Source organism: Nannobrachium achirus, assembly GCF_963921795.1.
Source record: "Nannobrachium achirus genome assembly, chromosome: 21".
In the NCBI taxonomy this organism is placed as follows: Eukaryota; Metazoa; Chordata; class Actinopteri; order Myctophiformes; family Myctophidae; genus Nannobrachium; species Nannobrachium achirus.
In genome coordinates, this window is record NC_137828.1 from 47,461,670 (window position 1) to 47,485,170 (window position 23,501).

The 23,501-nt window shown below is 43.1% G+C and overlaps 1 protein-coding gene across 1 annotated transcript; it reads left to right on the forward strand.

The window, feature by feature from the left end:
• Positions 1-921: 921 nt before the first annotated feature.
• On the forward strand, positions 922-22,032 carry ipo4 (importin 4; the record flags this gene model as incomplete). Its single annotated transcript, XM_080751969.1, has 30 exons — positions 922-1,302; positions 1,801-1,887; positions 1,987-2,066; positions 2,188-2,229; positions 2,336-2,465; positions 3,347-3,529; positions 4,060-4,125; positions 4,480-4,581; positions 4,677-4,760; positions 5,843-5,998; positions 6,444-6,497; positions 6,640-6,749; positions 7,473-7,581; positions 8,042-8,171; positions 9,347-9,460; positions 9,690-9,803; positions 10,563-10,686; positions 10,806-10,917; positions 11,807-11,949; positions 12,040-12,117; positions 12,421-12,478; positions 13,136-13,241; positions 14,386-14,579; positions 15,766-15,816; positions 16,779-16,904; positions 17,413-17,639; positions 18,954-19,086; positions 20,780-20,884; positions 21,374-21,443; positions 21,902-22,032. The coding sequence occupies exons 1-30, from the start codon at positions 1,237-1,239 to the stop codon at positions 22,030-22,032; spliced, it is 3,285 nt and encodes a 1,094-aa protein (XP_080608095.1). The 5' UTR covers positions 922-1,236.
• Between the last annotated feature and the right edge of the window lie 1,469 nt (positions 22,033-23,501).

Genomic DNA, 23,501 nt, shown 5'->3' on the forward strand with positions numbered 1-23,501 from the left:
GACAAGTTGACAACCCGATTGGGCGTTCCCTTTTCTTTGACGATGGCTAGCCAGATTGGTCATGACATGACAGATGAGATATGACCTTCTTGTGATCCACAAGGCAAATGACAGTCTTGACTCAAGGCCGGGATCCCTCCAGACAGAGATAAAAAATATATATTGTGCGGCCATATGCATATCAAAGTGGGGGTCCGCGTCCGTGTCAAATGAACACGTTTTATCACTGATGAGTGATGATGTTAGTCAGGGACGTGCTGGGCCCCTGATTCAGCCTGGGAAAAAGAGTTGGAGAGGCCCTCGTTTTTTTAATTTTTTTAAAATATTTTGTTGTTTTCGGGTGGAAACCTTGTTTGTCCAAAACCGTTTGTTTTGTATTTATCATTTAAAAAATGATTTAAACTAGTGAAAACAGCCGATCTCGCAACGCGGTGCGAGGCGTTGTGTGCTTGTAGATCTGCTGTTTTCACTACTTTTGTGCAACGGCCTTGTATGATGAACTAGGGCTTTGCTTTGCGAAAAAATGTATACATTTGAAACTTGGAGATACGAGGTTTCTGCCCGACAGTGACGATTTACTTGGAACGAAGGCCGACATTTTATTTTTATTTTTTTCCTAATGGCCGGCCTGGACCGGCCGGAAATGAACCGGCCGTTCGGGAGTTGTCCCGCTTTTCCCAATGGCCAGCACGTCCCTGATGTTAGTGTAGAATTTCGTTATTACTTAGTTTTGCACAGAGCCACTGCTCTGGTTTTGCAGCAGTGTATCCTCCATTCCCACAGAGGTCGCCGTTAGGCCGGGGCTCACGGTGCTGGTGGTGCATGGATGTTGTCCCTTTAACAACACGCCAAGTTGGGCTGAACTCACATGGATCTCATTCTCCATCCATCCATAGTTCAGCCCGCGTGGTGCATGAGAACGGTGCGCTGTCACGACTCGAGCCTCACCCACACCTTCCGTTCGATGGTCTCCTCTCACCGGCTTTTTATCGCACTATAACACAGTATTATTAAGACAATTTAGACAGCTAGCTGTCAAGCTAGCTACCTAAAGCTGCTATTTGCCTAGGGAGGATTTGTTGACATCTTTTTCTGACAGCTTTCTGTAACACACTTTGATCATCTGGACGCCGGTGGGTCTGCTCTGCCTGGGAGACTTCCAACAACTTATTTTATAATCGACTTTGTGATAATCATAATCATAATAAGACAATCAGACGCCAGAGAAGTGCCAACATGACTGAACAACTGGAGCAAATTCTTTCACAGCTGACACAGCCTGACAATGCAGTGATCCAGCAGGTAACAAATAACACTGTTTGTGTCATTAAATAAGGGTTCCATCCAACTTTTTGTTGGATGATTTGTATTTTGCATAAGCCCTTGAGTCTGTTTTCCCCCCTCACAAATGTTATGTTTATTGTCTTTTATGGCTATCTGACTGTTACATGATCTTTTGTTTTCTTGTTTGCATAGTTCTGTGTTTATTTGTCTGATGTCTCTATGAATTGAGTAGCCTACTAAAGGGCCCCATTGTAAAGAAGCCATATAGTGCTTTCTTGGGTTTAAATCCTATTAGTAGACCTTGTATCTGAACTGTACTGTCCTATTAAATGTCTAATAAAGTATTGAATCAATACATTTTTATTGCGCAAATTAATAACATCAAAATGCTCTAAAGTCAAACTGTCCATCTTGGCAAGCAGGGATGTAACATGTCAATCAAACGAGGAAAATATGTTTGTGTAGAGTAGAACTCTAGTGATGTGTGTGATTGTGTGTGGTGTTTACCCCATTCAGGCCACAGCCCAGCTGAAGCAGGCTTTCAAAGACCCAGCCATCATCCCAGCACTGTGTGCTGTCATGACTGGCTCTCAGAACCCTCAGGTATGTTTTTTTATTTATTAACCCGGGATCTAAATATCCACTCAAGAATAACCTGAAATCTACTTTGTGTTGTAACTTTGGTATTTTATTCTTGTTTAGATTCGGCAGTCGGCTTCAGTGATGCTGAGGATGAGGGTGAAAAAACATTGGAAGAAGATAAGCCCGGATCACAGAGAGAGGTCAGAGAGATTCAGTTATTTTCACCGAGTGGTGCGGTCAACAGTTATTTGGTGCCTTAAAAGATCTCCTTCTTACTTTATAACAAGGTGAATAATAATTTCTGTTTTTATTGTGCCACAGCTTGAAGGCCGTCGTGCTACAAGCTTTCATGCAAGAGTCAGAGTGAGTTGCCCACAAGTGTCACTCCAATGTATTCTACTCCCTCCTTATAAATACACACAGGCTGAATGTGAACGAACAGCCCTTCATTCAGGTCTCTGTGTTGCAGACACACAGTGCGCCACTCCCTCTCCCAGCTGAGTGCGGTTTTGGTCAAACACGAGACGCCTGACCGCTGGCCTGCTCTCCTCCAACTCCTGAACCAGTCCACCAACAGCAACAACCCTCAGGACAGGCAGGTATGTACATCTCATCTCAATTAGAAGTTCAGAGAAATCCATCACATTTTACATAACTGCTATAGTGCGTCACCTACACCTACACACTTTTCAATCAGATTTGTTACCTCTCTTAGCTGCCTCAGGTCTTCTTGTATTCACATCTCGAAACAACATGTTCATGCTTTTAATACTGCATGTGCTTATACTTTTCTTATTGTAATACAGGTCACTGCAGGCCATAGTACTGTATTCTCCATTTCTTTGTTTAAAATGAGTTGAGGGCTGGGAGTGTGGGTGGATGAGGGGTGAGCAAGCTAACAGTATCTGTAGTACGTGTATTGTGTATTTGTATTGTATGTAATGTTTTACTTATGTGTATAGGACCCCCTCTAAAATTAAATGCTGCATCTCTGACCAATGTTAGACTCTGTCCAGAGACCAGATTCCTGTATTTCTATTGTCCTACTACTTACACAGTATATTATTATTATTACTTGCACCAGCAGAGGGCGCAAGTACTGTGTTGTTTGGTGTTTCTGTATGTGGCATGTCTGTGTTTTGTCATCCAATGGGAAAACTGCAAGTTGGCACCTCGACAGAGTGCCAACTTGCCCACCCACATACATAAAGAGCACAGAAAAGCACAGATCGCAGTACTTTCACGCTCTGCTGGCGCACAAGTAGGCCATATATGACCGCGAGTGAACAAGGCACAAGTTGGCACCTCGACAGAGTGCAGTCTAGTTGGGATATTATGTTACTTTTATTCATTTGTTTTGTTTGGTGCCTCATACACATCAGTGGTAAGAACAGGACGGGTATCTGTTTTAACTGACCCTCTTATCCTGTCTAGTTTAACGTTTATATTTAGTCTTAAGGTGAGTCTTTGTTCCCTGCAGGTGGGCCTCCTGCTGCTGAGCAAGGTGGTGGAGTCCAACCCGGAGCCCTTCCAGCCTCACTACCGGCAGCTGCTGCAGCTGTTTGGTACCGTGTTGCAGCAGGACCTGGACAACCCCACAGCCCTGTACTACTGCATCCTCACGCTCACTGCCATCACAGCATACACAGGCTCAGAGGACATGGTGAGGCATCATCGTCCCATCTCATGTCACCATGGTTTTAGGACATGCATGAGAAGCTACTTTGGAAGGGAAACTGGCATGTCTTCTTTGACAGAAACTCTGAAGAGTTTTTATGTCAGATTTTCACATTGTTCTCATTGTGCTCTTCTCAATAGAACTATTGCACTTAAATAAAAAATGGATTAAGTCATCTGTAACCACTCAAGTATTGTGTCTTCTTCTCTCAAGTATTGTCATCTGCTGTATGACAAATAGCAGATTTACAACCTCACAACACATGGTGATGCATTATAAGCTTGTATATCTGCTATTGTCTATATTTTCGTCCATAATGACGTGCAAAATAGGGAAGACCGGTTAAGGAGAGATTGATTTGGCTGCTTAATATGTTGGCAGTTTATTTGCAAAAGATACGTTTTGGATTATAAGTGTTACCTTGTCTTACATGTTCAGAACGTATGGAAAGTGCCATTTTAAGACAACTGAGACATTGCATTTTGAATTGATTGAAGTGATATCTTGTCCCTCAGAACTTGATGCGCTCACTCATCCCAAAACTGATCGTGGCTCTGAAACACCTCATCAAGGCAGACCAGGTAAATGGAGGAATTTAGATTGTCCCTTCATCCAAGTTTGAGTTGGCCCATACCATGATGTAGTATTTTTCATTGTTTGACTTATTGTAAATGATAGATATGTCCACTAGACTTCCTGAGGTCCACCCCAAAAATCCATTTTACTTTACAGAATTTCCATGTTAAACACAAATAGCATTAGTTTTTATGCATCATTGGAGAAAAATGTAAATGTGTGTGTGTGTGTGTGTGTGTGTGTGTGTGTGTGTGTGTGTGTGTGTGTGTGTGTGTGTGTGTGTGTGTGTGTGTGTGTGTGTGTGTGTGTGTGTGTGTGTGTGTGTGTGTGTGTGTGTGTGTGTGTGTGTGTGCGCACAGGAAAAGGCCAGCGAGGCTATGGAGGTGTTTGATGAGCTGATGGAGAGCGAGGTGTCCATTATTGTCCCAAGCATCGCTGATATTGTCCGCTTCTGCTTGGAGGTTAGTTGTCGTGGGTGATTCATTACTTTGGGTTTGTGTGAGCAGTGGGTGAGATGTTACATTTATGGTTGTGTGTGTGCGTGTGCGTGCATTAGGTGTGCGCTGACGCCACGCTGAGTGACTCGGTGCGGGTGAAGGCTCTCAACTGCATCGCCTCCCTCATCAGGCTGAAGAGCAAGGTAAGGAAGGTCACCTCACCCGTTGCTATAAAAGGATGGCCTATTTCTATCCCTGTTATAGTCTCGTTTAGCCAGACTTCTCCGTCTACTAGTTCTGGTGACATCTAAATGCCAAGGAATGGACTAAAACTGCTTGGAAACATAACAGCAATATAGGACCGCAATGGAAACTAGTTCCCGGGACCTTTTTTGTGTTATCCTTTTAGCCTAAATATCTGACTGTACCTCGTGCTGTTTACATTTCTGACTAATAAAGTATTCAATCAATCAATCAGAGCGTCACAGAACCAATGCAAGGGTGGTTTGGTTCTTCATACGATGTATCAGGATTGGTTTTCAAAGAAGTGGGCGTAGCTTTGTTAGCGCTGGCTTTCTCCATTGTTCTAGTATAGCGACTACTTTGACTTTACCCAGACTTATCCGTTGGCGGAGATCTCACGGCCCTTATCATGGTATATCCTGTTGAGTGTAGAGCGACAGGAAATGAGACATACTGTACGTACAACACGGCTTTGGCCGGAATCGAATCAAGGATGTTGGAATTATATATATTTTCCCCAGTCATGTAAGTTATTCAGCTTGCATGGTAAAAATAGATGTGAGGAGAGTATCACAACACACCATGAGCCAATAGATAATTAATGTACATTTAATTATGAAGGCAACACAAAATTGTTTCATAGACCACTGGCCCTAGCAAAGATTTGCAGATCAGAGATACAGCTGCCTTTTGTTGTTTCCCTTGATGTTTTTTCTTCTTTTTTTCCTCTCTAAATTAAAAAGACCAAAAGATTATAATAGTCTCAGGTAACTTTCTATATGAAAGACTCATAAACAGACTCATTATCAATTTAAGCTGCAGCTGTCCTTACCCTGTCATATGACATGTCGGAACACAGAATGGCCAAAATGGATAACATTTTCTCTGTCAATATGAGTTATATCGTAATATAGTTTTAGTAATTAACAGTAAGTAATAAAACAGTAAGTAATAAAACGATTAACTGAAAAATACGTTAACAGCATGTTTTCCCCTTTCTTTCTCCCTCTACATGTTTTCCCCTTTCTTTCTCCCTCTACAGACTGTTCTGAAGCAAAAGTTGCTGAACCCTATCCTACAGACCATCTTCCCTGTGCTAAGTGCAGCACCCCCACCTGGTGAGGAGGACCCAGAGGACGAAGAGGACCATGACGACGAAGCCACAGACAACGAGAACCCCAAACACTGTGCTGCTCAGGTTAGGGCCATGTTTCATTTCGTTCCTATGGCCTGATTGCAAACCCTGCGGTATGGGGCTCAGTGAATTCAACGCCTGTGGTTCTGCACTGCTGAACTGTCACCCGGCAGTGATAGGCACTAAACAATGTGACAGATCTGAACGTCGGGAAGACCAGACCAGCTGCTCAAAGGAAAGGCAGGGAATGCAGTGACCATCTGCGTTATTCCTAGCTTAACAACGCTGACAGTGTGACTGCGCCTAATGTCTTTCCTCCTCTCTACTTTCAGTTTCCTGGCTCTAAAATAATAGCAAACTGCCCAAAGAATAGAAAAATGACAAACTTTTGCAAGCTTATCTCAGTAGACCTTTATTGAGCCCACGGGGGAAATTCATGCTAGTCCATGTTAGTGAGGAAGGGCAGCAAAGCCAAACTTGGGACTTAATGTGTTTTTATTTGTTGCAGATTATCGACACTATGGCACTCCACATGCCTCCGGAGAAACTGTTCCAACATCTGGTGAGTGATGTTGTGCCCTGCATATCTCAGCATGAACATTAATGTGATGTGTTGTGATATTGTAGTCTGGTCAGTGTCCTTTCCGCAGGGCAGGCAGGGGGTTGACTGATGATGTGTTGTTGGTTCTTGGTTTGTACTTTAGATGCCCCTGGCCCAGGCGTGTCTTGCCAGTGAGAACCCTTACGAGAGGAAGGGGGGCCTCATGTGTCTGGCTGTGGTGGCAGAGGGCTGTGCAGACCACATACGCCACAAGTAAGCCGTCTTACACCAAGTCAGGTCAAAATAGATATCGTACTGAAGTTGAAAATGCTGTGGCATTGGTTTAACCACTACAACCTAAACAGGCCAACGCTCTGTGAAAATGGCAAATCCGCAAGCTCATAAGGCGTTGTGTTGCAATTAGGGATGGTCCGATCAGGTTTTTTGGAACCGATCAGCGAGCACCGATCACAAAAGTTTGATCACCCGATACCGATCAATCACCGATCCGATCAAGTTATTATTTATATATTATTTATATTTTCTAAATGTTAATGTTTTAACTTTAATTAATTCACTCATGAATTCATTTATATATTTGCCTTATAGTTATTTACCAGCATTACTATGTATTTATTATCATAGCAGTAACTAATTATTCCTTCAGCACTGTGGAAATCAATACCCCAAAATGGCCTCAAGTGGGCATACTGAATGGCTGGTTGATCGGATGCACCGATCGGATCGGATCGGTGAATTTACCTTTTGATCTAAACCACCGATTATCGCCGATCACGCTTTGATCGGCCCGATCCGATCCATTGCCGATTGATCGGTAACATCTCTAGTTGCAATGTGTTGTGAGCTTGTAGATTTGCTGTACTTGACATGCATGAAATGTGGTTTAATTGGTTAACAAGCATCTCAGAAACATAGGACCTAGTTCCAAGAATAATTGTGTGTGTGTGTGTGTGTGTGCGTGTGTGTGTGTGCTAGGCTGCTGTCGTCCATGTTACAGACGGTGTGTCAGAGCCTATCGGACAGTAATCAGGTGGTTCGCAGCGCTGGCCTTTTCGCCCTGGGACAGTTCTCTGAACACCTGCAGGTGAGCCTGGATTCATGCTAACACCACATACAACCTCACATGCTCCTCTTCATTTGATTTGTTAGCATTACAGTTAGGTGGTCCTTAACCATTTTGAGTTGTTGTTGACAGCACACAGCCAAATATTGAAACGAGTCATAGCAGACTAATACAAATATAAATGATGATGTTTTTATATTGACGTTATCCTTCATGATCTAACTGACTTGTAACGTACTTGGTGTGTAAGTATGTTGTCTATTTGGGACATACTATTTCACATGTTACAGTGAACATGAAATTCATTGTATCTTAACGGGTACAATGGATATTGCATAACCGGGTGGAACATGCATTCCCAACTTTCCAGGCCAGTACCGGTCTAGTTTAACTTAATCTACAGTAATAGTACATTTTCATTATCCTCTGCCCATGTTCTGTTGCTTTCTCTCTTTTCTTCCTTCCTCTGTCTTCTCTCCAGCCGGATGTCAGCAAGTACTGTGGAGAGCTGATGCCTCTCCTGCTGGGCTACATGTCCCATCTGAACCAAGCCAAGGTGGGCCACGTCACCAAGGCCTTCTACGCTCTGGAGAACTTCATGGAGAACCTGGGTAAGATTGAGTGGCTGGTGGTGTGGTTACTGTATGTGAGAGAAAGTCACACCCAGTTACACAGGCTTACACCCCAAACACACACACACACACACACACACACCAGAGATTCTGTTAGCCGGTATTTACCGGCCATTGACCGGTTAAATGTTTAATTGGCCGGTAATTATAAAGTCCACCAGCCACCATGGCCGGCTGGGAAAATGCCTCTTAGGCTATTTTATCATTTAATCTTATTATTCACATAATTATTTGGCTTAAGTAAAGCTACAACCATTAAAACCTATCATAATTTTAAAATTGTATCATGTTCTGTGACATGACAGCGGAGCTCGCCGCTGCTTCATACTGCGCTGTGTGCATTAGATCTATATTCGTCATACGATGGTTACGCGCATTGAAAATATCAGAGCTTCAAGCTCACACCCCGTCGTAACGCGCCGCGCTGTAAGCTTGTATGTCTGCTATTTTAGATACGCACACGGCCATACGGAGAAGCACACATCAAGTTTCACAGCTGACAATTCCAGCAGCTTGTAACAATCAGCTCTATACAGCGTGGGTTTAGTGTTATGATCCGAACAGAACTGGGGTTCTTCAGAGGTAATCTGGCCAAGCTGGACCCAGTAGACGATAATAAAAAAGGGACCCGAACTCTGTGGAATCACATGGATAATTGGATATTATACAAGCACGCACATGACTTTCTGATCACATGGATGGATGTGATGCCATTGTGGTGGTCAAAGCAATAGGCAAGTCAACTTCATTGCGCCAACATAACATAACATTAAGAAAACGAAACAAAGGTTGTATGTTTGCATATTAAGGTTTAAGGAGACGTGATGCCAAAATCATTTACTATTAACTTAATAATTTGTAGGCCACTGTGTGGCAGGGCGCGCAAACGGTTCGCTTGAGTTGCGCCCACTTTAGCCTATTCACTTCTTTTTTTGGCAAGCGATACCTCTACATAAGTAGATAGTTAGGCTAGTATTTCGTTAACTCAGGAACAGATTGCAATTGTATCTGTGATAAAGAGGAAAGCTAACATAAAATGGTGTAATTATATAAATTATATAAAAAATCTAGTTATTATTAATCACCAAGTGGAAACCCTGATTATTACGGCATGTGATAAAATGCGTTATTCATGATTCCTTTCTTTGTGACAGGGGATGAGATCGCTCCCTACCTTCCCACCTTGATGGAGACCATGCTGTCTGCCCTCAACAACGCAGAGACCCTCAAGATCAAAGAGCTGGCCGTGTCGGCCATCAGCGCCATAGGTCAGTGGTTCTGAATATATCTGACTAATCCATGTCTTCTCTGAAAAGGACATCCTTCAAAACTGAAATACTGATTGAAAAAAAAAACCTTATGGCCTAAGGATCCTGTGATACAAATAATACACTTTAGCAGCACCAGCAACTGAACTGACATTTCACTTTTTTAATTGAGTGAATAATGGTTAATCAATTAACCCTGATGTTGATCTCCTGTCTTGTCTGTTGTCAGCCAATGCCGCCAAGGGGCTGCTGGTTCCCTACTTCCCCCCGGTCATCGAGAGCCTGAAGGGATTCCTCACAGCCACCACAGAGGAGATGAGAGCCCTGCAGACCCAAGCGCTGGGTAATGATGACTCCCACTAGAGTCTTCTGGCTCACTCAACATATCACAATGTGACACGCTGTGAGCTTGTAGATCCTTTTTATTTCTTCACATATAGTGCCTCAGATGTGGCGCTTCAAAACAAAGAAAACTGCCGCAGCCCCTAGTTGCGACCATAGGTCGCAAGTTTAGTATGTGAACTGTCACAGCTTGTCCGTATGTATGTATCTCTGTCTATAACGCCTGACACTGTGGTTCTATGGGGTTGTCGCTCTGACATCATGCTCTGACGTCACTGTGATGTCAGGGGAACCACTCTTAACAGAATGGGTTCGCCGCTCTGACATCACACTCTGGCTTCACTGTAATGTCACACTAACAGAATCCCTTTTATGCCCATATATGGAGTTCCCTGATGTCATCAATATTAAGCCCATATCTAACAGGACTTCATATGGGAATGCCCATGTATGGAGGCCACATACCACACTAACGGCTGGTTCTACATACAGGGATCTCCATCTATGGCCATAATAGGCTATGATTTCAGATGTCATAGACATCATAGGACTTTTACATAATGAATAAGTGAGTAAGCATGTTTGGGCTCTCACAGCATATCTCCATATACAGTACATGGATCTCCATATATGGGTACCAGGGGTCTCCATGGTCTGATATACTTCACTGGCCTGATGTCATCCTGAGGCGTCTTACTAGTTGTAGCTTTTATGAATGAATGGCTGTTAACGTCTTCCCATGGTTTGTGGTTGCTACCAGACACCCTGTCCGTGCTGGCCCGCACCATCGGCAACGACGTGTTCAGCCCTCTGGCTGCAGAGTGCGTTCAGCTGGGACTCAACCTCACCAACGCCATCGACGACCCTGACCTGAGACGATGCACGTACGTAAGAGCGACAGAGAGGGACCACTGCTTTACACCTCTAAAACTATCACTGTGACACATAAATCATAAATAATCATCACATCCCAACCAGACATCTCTGTCTCCTGTCTATCCAGGTATGGTCTGTACTCTGCAGTGTCCACAGTCAGTCCTGACTGTCTGACTCCTCACCTCCACGCCATCACCAACGTCATGCATCTGGCCCTCAAGTCTACCGAGGGAGTCATGGTATGGATGGAGTATTGTTGGAGTATTGTTATGTCATGATATCGTCACTGTTGAACCTCGTATGTTCATAACCGAAATGAAAAAGAAAGAACCTGTGGATGGAATGGATCCAATGTTGTTAACTCATTTAGGCCTAGAATTATTGAATGCTTTAACCAGTGAAAAATAGCAGATATACAAGCTCACAGCCGCGCTGCGAGCTTGTAGATCTGCTATTTTTGAAAAATCAGGAAAATGTGTGCAAGAAACCTATGTTTCCATGTCAGTGGTTCTCAAACCTTTTCATGTCAAGGACTCCCAAGATGATATGTATTTAGCCACGGGCCCCCAAACGTTCGCTTTAAAAATACGTATATTCAAAGATTTGCACACATTTTCACAACTTTTTCAAAAATAGCAGATCTACAAGCTCGCAGCACGGCACTCGATGCCGCGCTGTGAGCTTGTATATCTGCTATTTTTCAGTAGTCAAAGCATTCAATAATTCTAGGCCTAAAAAAATAATATTTAGTCACACGTTTAGTCTATATAGCTCATAACCCATCAGATCTGCTGTAGACATGGGCACCTAAAGCACAACAACATGAGAAGTCACATTTCCCAGGTCTTTTTCAAAGTCTGTCCAAGAGGATGGTTCAAGCCCATAGGGTCGTTGACCTTTTAGAAGGATCCGAAAGATTTTCATTTTCACTTTCCAACAGACACATTTAACCAACTTAACACTTTTCACTCTCAAAATGTGTAAATGGGGAGAATGGACATACAAGGTTTCCGCCCCAAAACAATGACATTCTTATTGCTCTGGTCCAAAAACCACAATACATCTAAGACAATAGATCTCTGCTATTTCACAATGTTTATATCATTGAAATTCCTCATGGGTCCTCAGGCACACCTGGAGGAGGACAAAGCGTTTGTCCTCCTGGACGACGATGACGACGACGAAAATGAGAACGACAACGAAGACGACAACAAAAGTGTAGACATCACTTTGGATGACGAGCCTGAGATCGATATCGGGGACGTTGCAAGGTTGGACAACCGCCAGCACACACACACACACACAGAAACATTTTCTTTTGTCATTTGGCCGGTTTTCTGACCAGTCCTCTCTGTCCTTAGGTTCAGTGTGGAAAACGCCTACATTGACGAGAAGGAGGATGCTTGCGACGCCCTGGGAGAGATCGCCTTAAACACGGGGTACGTTTGAATTTGAATTAAAACTAAGAACTAATTACACATTTTTTTACGTTCATTCTGTAACATCCTGGATTCCCGGGGTTCCCCAGTTAAATTATCGATAGTTGGGAACCAAATGGGTGTACCTTTACGGATCTGTAACCTCGAAAGTAGGAACTGTAAGGGTCTACTTAGTTACATTTAGCCTAATGCCGTAACAAACAGGTAAAAAACAGCACTGGATTTTACTGTGATTTTACTGGATCAGTGAGCTTCATGAATGGATGTCATCGTGTTTGTTTTGTCGTCTCTTTGCTTCACCAGTGCTGCCTTCCAGCCTTTCCTGGAGTCCAGCTTTCAGCAAGTGTACGAGATGACAGATGTAAGACACCCTGCCTTGTCCCTATCTGACTAATGAGCTGTGAACCGTGTGTGTGTGTGTGTGTGTGTGTGTGTGTGTGTGTGTGTGTGTGTGTGTGTGTGTGTGTGTGTGTGTGTGTGTGTGTGTGTGTGTGTGTGTGTGTGTGTGTGTGTGTGTGTGTGTGTGTGTGTGTGTGTGTGTGTGTGTGTGTGTGTGTGTGTGTGTGTGTGTGTGGTTTAGTTTTGGTCATGTCGGCGTTCACAAGTGTTGATGAACAAGTGAACAGATGGCATATGTTTCTTTACACTGGATGGGTCATGTTGATTTCGGTGTTCTTAGCTGCTACAGACATTAAGCATCTACGACCCGACTTAAAGGAGCTATAGTCAACCTTTTCATTGTAGGGCCGACACTTTGTTTAGTCTATAGACTAGAATGTAAACAAAGTGTCGGTCTGACAATGACCAAAATGATTATTTTATCATTATTTTACACTTTTTGTGGTCATTTTTGAATATAGAAACACATATATGAAGCTTATTTTTTTATAAAATATTTTAGAAACATTATTTTTATTTTAGCATCCGTTTTTCAAGAAAAAGTTGACTATAGCTCCTTTAACTTACAATCACACTCTCTTAACTTTCTGCGACCTTGTGTCCCCCGACCCCGCCTCAGTTTCCCCACGACGACGTGCGCAAGGCGGCGTTCGGAGCCATCGGCCAGTTCTGCAGAGCTCAGCACAAAGTGTGGAAGGAGAATCCCTCTGAGGCCAACCACCAGGGTAAAGACCAAATACATCACAGGACACATCTACGCTGTGTGGTTTAACTCATTTAGACCTAGGATTATTGACTGCTTTAACTACTGAAAAATAGCAGATATACAAGCTCACAGCGCGGCACTGAGTGCCGCGCTGCGAGCTTGTAGATCTGCTATTTTTGAAAAATCATGATTTTTTTTTGCAAGTCTTTGAATATATCTACTTAAAAGCTAACATTTGTAACTTTAATATTTGCTTCTGGGTGGTCCCTGGAACAACATATTTTGAGATGGGGGTCCGTGGCCAAATACATGTAATTTTGGGGGTCCTTGACATGAAAAAGTTTGAGAACAGCATGATTTAGAAGAAGGATTTGGAAGTCGGGTCAAAGATCGGGTCAAATATATTCAAAGACTTGCACTCATTTTCACGATTTTTCAAAAATAGCAGATCTACAAGCTCGCAGCGCGGCACAAGGTGCCGCGCTGTGAGCTTGTATATCTGCTATTTTTCAATAGTTAAAGCATAAAATAATGGTTAAAGTGGTTCAAATCTAACGCGACTCGGGCGCGTTCCAGGTATTTGAGAGTTAAATCAGCGGTTCTCAACCTTATCAGGCCGCGACCCCCAAAATAGTCATGTTTTAACTGCGGAGCCCCCCCCCCACACACACCCAACGAGCACTAAGAGTTGAGGAATTACATTTTGTATAACACGGTTCTATTGTGAAAATAGCAGATCTACATGCTCACAACAACGTGAGGCGTTGTGAGCATGTAGATAGCCTATTTTCAAAATTCCTGCCTCTAATATTTGGCAATTTGGCCAATGTTTAATTTGTCATTTTAGAGGTATTAAAAAGTCCTTAATCGTCACTTTAGAAATGTGCATCTATACACTTAAACTTAACTTTGTTTACCGGTACTGTTGAGTGAGAAAACAATGTTGCACATTAAGCTAATCGTCTGGGGACCCACCAAAATAATTTGGGGACTGGGGGGTCCCGACCCACAGGTTGAGAACCACTGGTTTAAATAAGAGAAGGGTTATTGACGCACATAACCAAGGGAGGTAAAGCGAGGACTAAAGTAGCAGAATTCAAACATACTTTCTACATTTTTGCATTTTCCTTCTACCTTTCTCTTTCCTTCTTCATTTCCCCCAGCCCTCCACAAGCTGTTGGAGGTGGTGTTGCCATGCTACGTGGGGGCGGTGCGTACTGAGCGCGAGCGCCAGGTGGTCATGGGCGTTCTGGAGGCCATGAACGGTGTCATCAAGTCTTGCCAGGGGGAGGCGCTCAAGACGCCCGGTCGCCTGCAGGAGATCAGCCATGCTATCCGAGACGTGCTGAAGAAGAAGGTGTGTGTGTGTGTGTGTGTGTGTGTGTGTGTGTGTGTGTGTGTGTGTGTGTGTGTGTGTGTGTGTGTGTGTGTGTGTGTGTGTGTGTGTGTGTGTGTGTGTGTGTGTGTGTGTGTGTGTGTGTGTGTGTGTGTGTGTGTGTGTGTGTGTGTGTGTGTGTGTGTGTGTGTGTGTGTGTGACTGAGTGTGTGACTGAGTGTGTGACTGACTGTGTGTTGGCTTTGATTTGATTGAACTGAAATGTAATGGAGGTTGCTTATTGAGACTGTATCTCAACTTGTTGTTGCTAAATTCCTGTCTACTCCTTCAGGGACATCCATTGAGCGAAACATAAACTGTGAAATATTAATGAATCAACCAAATATTGTCAGGTCTTTCGTGTATCATCGTCCTTGATGATTGGTTGGCGACATTTTATTTCACAAGATGTCTTGTTACTTAGGGGAGGCCATGGGGCTGGCTGTTTTCAGTTGATAGTTTTCAGTTCAATCAAATCAAAGCCAACACAAACACACAGTGATTTGACTCTTGACGGCTGTGGTTAGAAGTCAGAACGACAGTTAATGTATGACATTCATTCTAAATTGGTACAAACCTAGCATAGACTAAATCTGTTGAACCTCAGGTGTCCAGGATCATTTGTAGTGACCTGTCAACAATCTAAATTAACTCATTTGCTGCTATGGCCGAGGAGCCCGAAAAAATCCCGATGTACGGCCCTGCCCCGTTTTTGAAAAAAAAAAAATCTTTTTTTTTCAAAAAAAAATGTTTTTCAAAGAAAATGTTTTGACCCCAAAAAATGTAGTAGGCATGATAGCAATCGCGAAATTGCATGTTTAACCCCCATAGCAACCCCATCTTTCAAACATGGCAGCCATCTTTGTTTACATTTTAGGAAAACATAATGGCTGCTATCTCATGAATGCCTGAACGGATTTCCATTCAGATTTTTTTGTTTGAAAGCTGTGAGCAATGTGAACACACGTGGTGCATTATCTAGGCATGGGTGTGCATGATCCGTGCACTATGAATTACATGGAAGTCTATGGAGACAGGGGCATATGAGAGTACGAAGGTATTGTTAAATGGCAGCAAATGAGTTAAACATGGCTCCAGGTTGTTGTTCTATAAAAATGGGTAACAATGGCATTCAGTCTCCCCCTTCTCTCTCTCTCTCTTTGTGCAGACGGCATGTCAGGACGCAGAGGGTGATGAAGCTGACGATGAAGAACAACAGGTTGGATCTTTGTGTCTATAATAGAAAGGAAATGTCTAACGTACTTACATTTACACATTGAAGTGATTTGTCCTCGTCTTAGAAGAGTATAGCATGGATTAATTCTATTCATAACGACACTGCTCTGCTCTGTGTGCAAAATAAGTAATCAATCCTTGGGGATTTTGTTCAGCATGAAGATACATGGCTTATTATGGTATCCATTGTGTGGGTGCTTGTTGTCAGGCAACTGAATGTAACACAAGAAGATCATAGAGGAGAACAGCATTTACATGGGAGAACTGGCTAGAGCACATTGTGTAGACCTCTTGTAAATGAAGTAATGCAGATGTTTAACAATAATGTAACTCTTGAGAGCGTAAAATGAAACCAAATGGACCTGTGTTAAATATCTTAAGGGTCCATTTGGTTACCAAAACTCAATTTAGCTGGGGACCACCAGGAATCCCTTTAAGGACCACTGGCGGTTCCCGGACCACAGGTTGAGAACCACTGCTGTAAATGAAAATTTGGTTGATAATGGGCGCATTCTCACTCTTAATTCGGAATACTCTGTACGATTGGGAGAGGTGAAATTCTTGCATATTTAATTAATGCGTTTGCGCTCACACTGCACTTCGTCAACCGCAACAAGGAATCGCTTGGACCATGTCTGTCCACGGGACATCATGTATCCAAGCTATGTAATAATGCCTCCTTCATCTCCCCATGTTTATTAATTCTTCAATTTCAGCTCACAATGTAACCCGCAGGACCCCCGCAAAATTGTGGCGCAGGCGGTATTTACCTGCGGTCGGAAACGGGCGATCAAAAAATAAAACCAGCGGCGGGCGGCGGGACTCGCTAAATCCTGCAATAAACCAGACATTGAGCTTATACTTTAGCAAGATGCCATGTCTGCTGCCCCTGTTCTTATGATTCAGTGTATATCATCTACAGTATATATATTTATTTTGCGTTAGGCGGAGTATGATGCCATGCTGCAGGAGTTTGCCGGTGAGGGCATCCCTCTGCTGGCAGCAGCCGTGCCAGCAGACACCTTCCTACCGTACCTCAACGACCTGCTGCCCCTCATCATGAACAAAGCTGTGAGTGTGAATCCCTGGATTAACCACATTGAGCATGTCGTCATGGGCGAAAAAACTGATGAACATTTCTCGCAACACAACGCGTTGTGAGCTTGTAGATATTTCTTCAGTGGGGAAAAAATAGGGATTCAAGTATGGATTTGGTCAACAAAGTATGGTCTCCTGGCCTACAACAGTGATATTTGTGTGTTCAGTTTAAACTTGAGCTTTATTGGTAATTGGGCAGTAAATCGTTTTCCTTTGTTTGGTTCATGGCTGTGAACATGCCAGCAAAAATTATATAATGACAAAACGTGATCTATATTTAATTGGTTCTAAGACTGGGTGTCTTTTGATTGGAAAGCACCCAAGCACCTTCCTCATTATTCACTCCAGTTTGCAGACTCAGTCCCAGAGGCCTCAGTAACAATGATACAAACTTGAGGGGGTAAAAAAAAAAAACTCTTTCTTTGTAAAGAAAATGAGGTTGGCGTAAGTCAAATTCTGAGCGTTTCCTCACTTTTTACAGAAGCCGTCGAGCACGATAGCGGACCGCTCCTTCTCCGTGGGGACTCTGGGCGAGATTCTGCAGTCCCTGGCAGGCGTGCCTGGGGGCCAGGCCGTGGCGAGCCGCCTGTCCAACCGGCTGCTGCCGGTGCTGGTGGCCGGAGCGAGGGACAGCGACGCCGAGGTCCGCAACAACAGCGTGTTTGGACTGGGCTCCCTGGCGCAGGCTGCAGGGCCTGACATAATCACGTATCCTCTTTCACCTCTGCCTGAGAACGGCCTCCTTGATACAGTATGACAGGGGTCTTCAACAGGGGGTCCGGGACCCCTAGGGGGTCCTCAGAGTTACTACAATCCATTTTATATTAACTCATACAGTGCCGCCGGCCACAAGGGGCGCTAGAGTGCCAGAAATTTCTCCATAGACCTTCGTTCTAGCTTCCGTCGACACTGTCCCAAGTGCCTTGGGATTTCACTCCAGCCAATGCTATGGGTGACGAGAGGAGGAAGCTAGCTGACACGTAGCCAAAATGCTAACCCATTTAGAAGCCCGATCTAAAGCTATTTCAGTCGCAAAAAACGTTTTCTTTGGGTCTGGGAACACAATCCGGAGAAAATCCTGTCTAAAGATGTGATTTATCATTGGAGTGGGCGGCGCGATGCGCCCGTTAGCGCGACTACGGCCCGTGTATGGCCGAGTGTTGGCCTGGACCATGGATGGACGTTTAGACCGGGGCTTCGTTGAGGCCTCCGATTAAATAATTCATTTCATTAAATTGGCACCCTGGCATACGTCGCGCCGCCGACAGTATATATTGAGGTTTTTTTGGGGGGCTCTAAACTTTATTTTAAACCATTTTCAATGGAATAAATCGTCGGACCATCTAGCGTCTCGCGTTGGCTAGCGCTGGACTAGCAAGGACCACCCACGTTGCTCCAAGCAGCTCGGGGTAAGTAAAATAGCAAATAAAATATTGTATTGGATTGAAATAAAGCCGAACTTGTTCGGGATAGGCACTGTAAGAGTTAAGAACTTGAATCCTAGTGTCCATATTCTGAGAACTCTAGCCAAAAATAGCAGTATAATATATGCACTATTCACACCACAAACCACTTGAACCCTAGCGTCCCTATTCGAATAGCCGAGAAGCAAAAATTATGAAAATAGCCAATCTACAGGCTCACAATGCATCATGAAGTGACAGCTTGTAGATCAGCTATTTAATTAATTTGTTCATTAATCGTAATCGAGGCAACATTTTGAAAGAATTGTGATATTGATTCGAAGTCACATCGCCCAGTCCTAACATACTGTAGTGACCCCGAAAAAGACAGGGCCGTAACTTGCTCCTCCAAGCGAGAGCTAGCTCTCTTGGTGTTCTTTGTTAACCTGCCGGTCTGCCGAGTTTCAGAACGCGGTTCAGTTCTAGCTCGGTGCGCGACACGTTACAATACATAACAGTACATACTTTATGAGTACTTATCCACTCCGGCAAGGCCCCATTCATTGTTGTGTGTGTTCAGTCCATGGTAATGTGTTTCCTTAGCGGTCATGTGACTCAGAGACTTTCCCATGATGCTGTCCCTGTTCTCTAACCTGCTGGTCAAGGAGACTGACCTCAGGGTGATTGACAACCTGTGTGCTGCCCTCTGCAGGATGATTACGAGCAACGTAGACGCCGTGCCGCTGGAGCAGGTGTGCTAATAGTTCTCTGGTTCAAAGAAAGTATGCCGCGCTGCGAGCGTGTAGATCTGCTATTTTTGAAAAATCGTGAACATTTGTGCAAGTCTTTGAATATTTCAAATCTTTTTAAAGCCTATGTTTCTATGTCAGTGTTGCTCAAACTTTTTCATGTCAAGGACCCCGAAAATGATATGTATTTGGCCACGGACCCCCATCTCAAAATATTTAGTTCCAGGGACTCTCCCTAGAAGCAAAATTTGAGTTACAAATGTTCGATTAAAAAATGCATATATTCAAAGATTTGCACACATTTTCACGACTTTTCAAAAATAGCAGATCTACAAGCTCCTTGTATATCTGATCTTTTCCAATAGCTAAAGTTCTCTAGTTCAAAGAAAGACTTTATGCACGTCCATTATCGTCGTCGTTCGGGTGATTTGATTTGAAACCATCACACAATTGAGAGTTAAAAGTCAGCCGACGATAAAAATTGTCAGTCAGATACCTATTTCCATTGTAAGTTTACACCCTATGTTCTCGGTTTTATGCATGTCCAAAACGGTTACTTTTCAGTAAATGGAAAAAATAAGTTGTTTACCAAATGGATCCAGTGTATTTAGCAGTTGTTATTTTATAATTTTCTTGTTTCAGTATTTATAAAACCAACAGACATACTTAACCACTAGCGATTTGGGCACCTATGCTTCATTGAAGCCTGACAGCGCGTCGCAGGTTCGAGTCCCGATCCCAACGACCTTTGCTGCGTGTCACTCCCCATCTCTCAATCCTCATTTCCTGATGATATACTGTCGTATAAAATACAATGTATTTGTTTGTTGTCAAGGACACGTGTGTTCATACAGTTTGCACAGAAAAAAATGTTGGAGCTTGAAGCTTTTGTGTGCTAGTTCTGCATACTGCAAAGTACACTGTTTTAAGCCATAACACAGCTGTTTTGAATATCTCTACGTTTGTGAATGTCCCATTTGTAAATGTTACCCTAGCCTACAACTAATTACAATTATAGCAATAATGATAATAATATGGCTTTCATGATAATAAAGGGCTTTAACTTCCTTGCAACAATACAACATTGGTGGCATCTACTGTACTGTATTACTGAAGTATCCCTGAGAGCTCTCTGTATATTAACTCTCAAATACCTGGAACGCGCCCGAGTCGCGTTAGATTTTAACCACTTTAACCATTATTGTACGCTTTAACCTTAGAAAAATAGCAGATATACAAGCTCACAGCGCGGCACCGAGTGCCGCGCTGCGAGCTTGTAGATCTGCTATTTTTGAAAAATCGTGAAAATGTGTGCAAGTATATGAATATCTTTGACCCGATCTTTGACCCGACTTCTAAATCCTTCCTCTAAATCAGTGGTTCTCAAACTTTTTCATGTCAAGGACCCCCAAAATTACAGGTATTTAGCCACGGACCCCCATCTCAAAATATGTTGTTCCAGGGACCCCCCAGAAGCAAATATTTGATTTACAAATGTTCGCTTTTAAATAGATATATTCAAAGACTTGCAAAGAAAAATCATGATTTTTCAAAAACAGCAGATCTACAAGCTCGCAGCGCGGCACTCGGTGCCGCGCTGTGAGCTTGTATATCTGCTATTTTTCAATGGTTAAAGTAGTCAATAATCCTAGGCCTAAATGGGTTAAACTGTGTTTTGCTTCCTCTCCTCTTACAGGTAGTACCTGCTCTGGTCAATTGCCTGCCCCTCAAAGAGGACATGGAGGAGAACAAGACGGTCTATAGCTGCCTGGCCATGCTCTACACCCACAGCCCTGCTCTGGTAAGAAGCTCCTGCGTTCCAACCCTGTACTGGGGGTGTTTATGTGTGGAGCTTTGCATGTTCTACCTGTGTTTGCATTGGTTTTCCTCAAGGTACTACAGTTTCCTCCCACACCAAAAGACATGCATGCAATTGCAACTAGGTAGATATTCCTTCCGTTACCCTTGACCTCGGCACTGGCATTAGAACTGGAGTTGATCCTTGGTGCTGCACTTTGGCTGCTCACTGCTCCTGATACTGGTACAGTACAGGCTGGGTATATATACCTTCCACTGGCTCCATTCATATCTGCTGTTGAAAACTCAATGCGGATAGAACAGATGGAATGCAGAACAAATGTCTAGATTTGTTGAAAATAGTACTTATATCCTGAGGAGGACTGGAAGCAAAGCTACTTCCATAGGTGGATCAGGGATTCTTATTTTTGTGTTGTAAGGTCTCATGTTGTTTTTTTATGAATGCGATGGTATCTTTCTTCTTCTTCTTCAGATCGTGAGCCAAATGAAGCCTATCCTTGCTGCTTCCAGCCAAGTCCTGGGCTCAAAGGAGGTCGAACCAGGTGCGAAAACCACAGGTCACACCACAGTGTTCCACAGACAGCATTTATATGGAGTTTTAGTTAGTGTAATATTCGTACACATGGCAGGGTTCCCACGGTCATGAAATTCCTGGAATTATTTTGAAATTAGACAAACTGTTTTCCAGGCTTGGAAAAGGTTTGGAATTAATCAAATGTTTTGGAAAATAACAAAAACGGCAAATTGGCAGATCTACAAGCTCAAAACGCATCGCTTTGAGACGCGTTTAAAGCTTGTGGATCTGCTACTTCTGATGCATTTGTGTGACCCTGTAGTGTGATCAAGCAGGGATCAAGCAATTTACGAAAAAACACCAAGTTCAAATATGTAGACAAGAGTTTTCTGCCCGACAGCAGTGAAATACATTGTTTTTGTCCAACATTACATGAAAGATGTAATGTTATTAATTTGCCCCTCTCTCGCGTTTCCTTGTCTTCAGAAACCCAGAACGCCATCTCCATGCTTATCCGGGAGTTCGCCCAGCGCCACTCGGGAGAGTTCCAGACTGCTGTGAACTCACTTCCTGCCGAGCAGCAGGCCAAGCTGAGTGTGGCCGTCTCAGCCTCATAGCCCACACACACACACACACACACACACACACACACACACACACACACACACACACACACACACACACACACAAGAATACTGTTTGCCCTTCCGCTCTTGTTCGTGAAGCCAGCCTTAACCCATTTAGGCCTAGGATTATTGACCGCTTTAACATTTAAAAAATAGCAGATATACAAGCTCGCCGCGCTGCGAGCTTGTAGATCTGCTATTTTTGAAAAATCATGATTTTTCTTTGCAAGTCTTTGAATATATCTATTTAAAAGCAAACATTTGTAACTCAAATATTTGCTTCTGGGGGGTCCCTGGAACAACATATTTTGAGATGAGGGTCCGTAGCCAAATACCTGTAATTTCGGGGGTCCTTGACATGAAAAGGTTTGAGAACAACATGATTTAGAAGAAGGATTTAGAAGTCGGGTCAAAGCTCGGGTCAAAGATGTTCAAAGACTTGCACACATTTTCACGATTTTTCAAAAATAGCAGATCTACAAGCTCGCAGCGCGGCACTCGGTGCCGCGCTGTGAGCTTGTATATCTGCTATTTTTCAATAGTTAAAGCATAAAATCATGGTTAAAGTGGTTAAAATCTAACGCGACTCGGGCGCGTTCCAGGTATTTGAGAGTTAAAGGAATACATTTTTATATACTGTGGATGGGGAAAAATGGGACAGTAGTTTGACAATGTTTTCCAAAATTTGGCCAAGTTTCTGCAAACTTCAGCACTCAACCACAACTACTACTACGGATATTATTAATTGGTTATGTTTTCATTATTATATTTTTTATTTATTTGCCCTGTGTGCTTACGGTTTGTCTTATTTTATGAAATATGGTTTATTTTGTCTGATGTATTGCCCTTTCTTTTTCTTTTTCTTTATTGACCTAGTTCAATGTAATTATTGATCTGCTGCTGTCCCCTTTTTTACCACTGATTTGAAGAAGAAAAAATAACCTCTGGCTTTGCTGTTTTGGAGTGTGAAGTAATGAATTTGTTCTCATGATAAATGTATTTTTTTCTCAAGATATTTTCGTCTTATTTTTACAACCATAAATCTTCTCCTGGAGATCTCTGAACTTTAAAGTTTTAGTAAGAGCGTGGTGCTTTGGGTTCTCAAACCGCTTACTAAGGACTTCCGCAAACAGGCCAACTCTCTAACCATGCACTCCTGTGTTCTTTGCATTATGGCAGACATCCAGCAGGAAAAAAGATTTTATTCCATTGAAATAATTAATTTAATGGTAAAGAATTAAATTGAATATGTAGACTACCTGCAGTGAAATAAATATTTGCAATCTGATCCATGCCCAGCCCAGCACCAATCAAAGTCGCTGGATTGGTTTAAAGTTGGGGACACGGGAAAGTTAATAATCTCAACAAAAGACACTGGTGTCTACATGACAAGAAAGAGACGCTGTTGTCTACATTGACAAGAAAGAGAGGAGAAAGTGGTACAGTAAGCTGGGGCATTA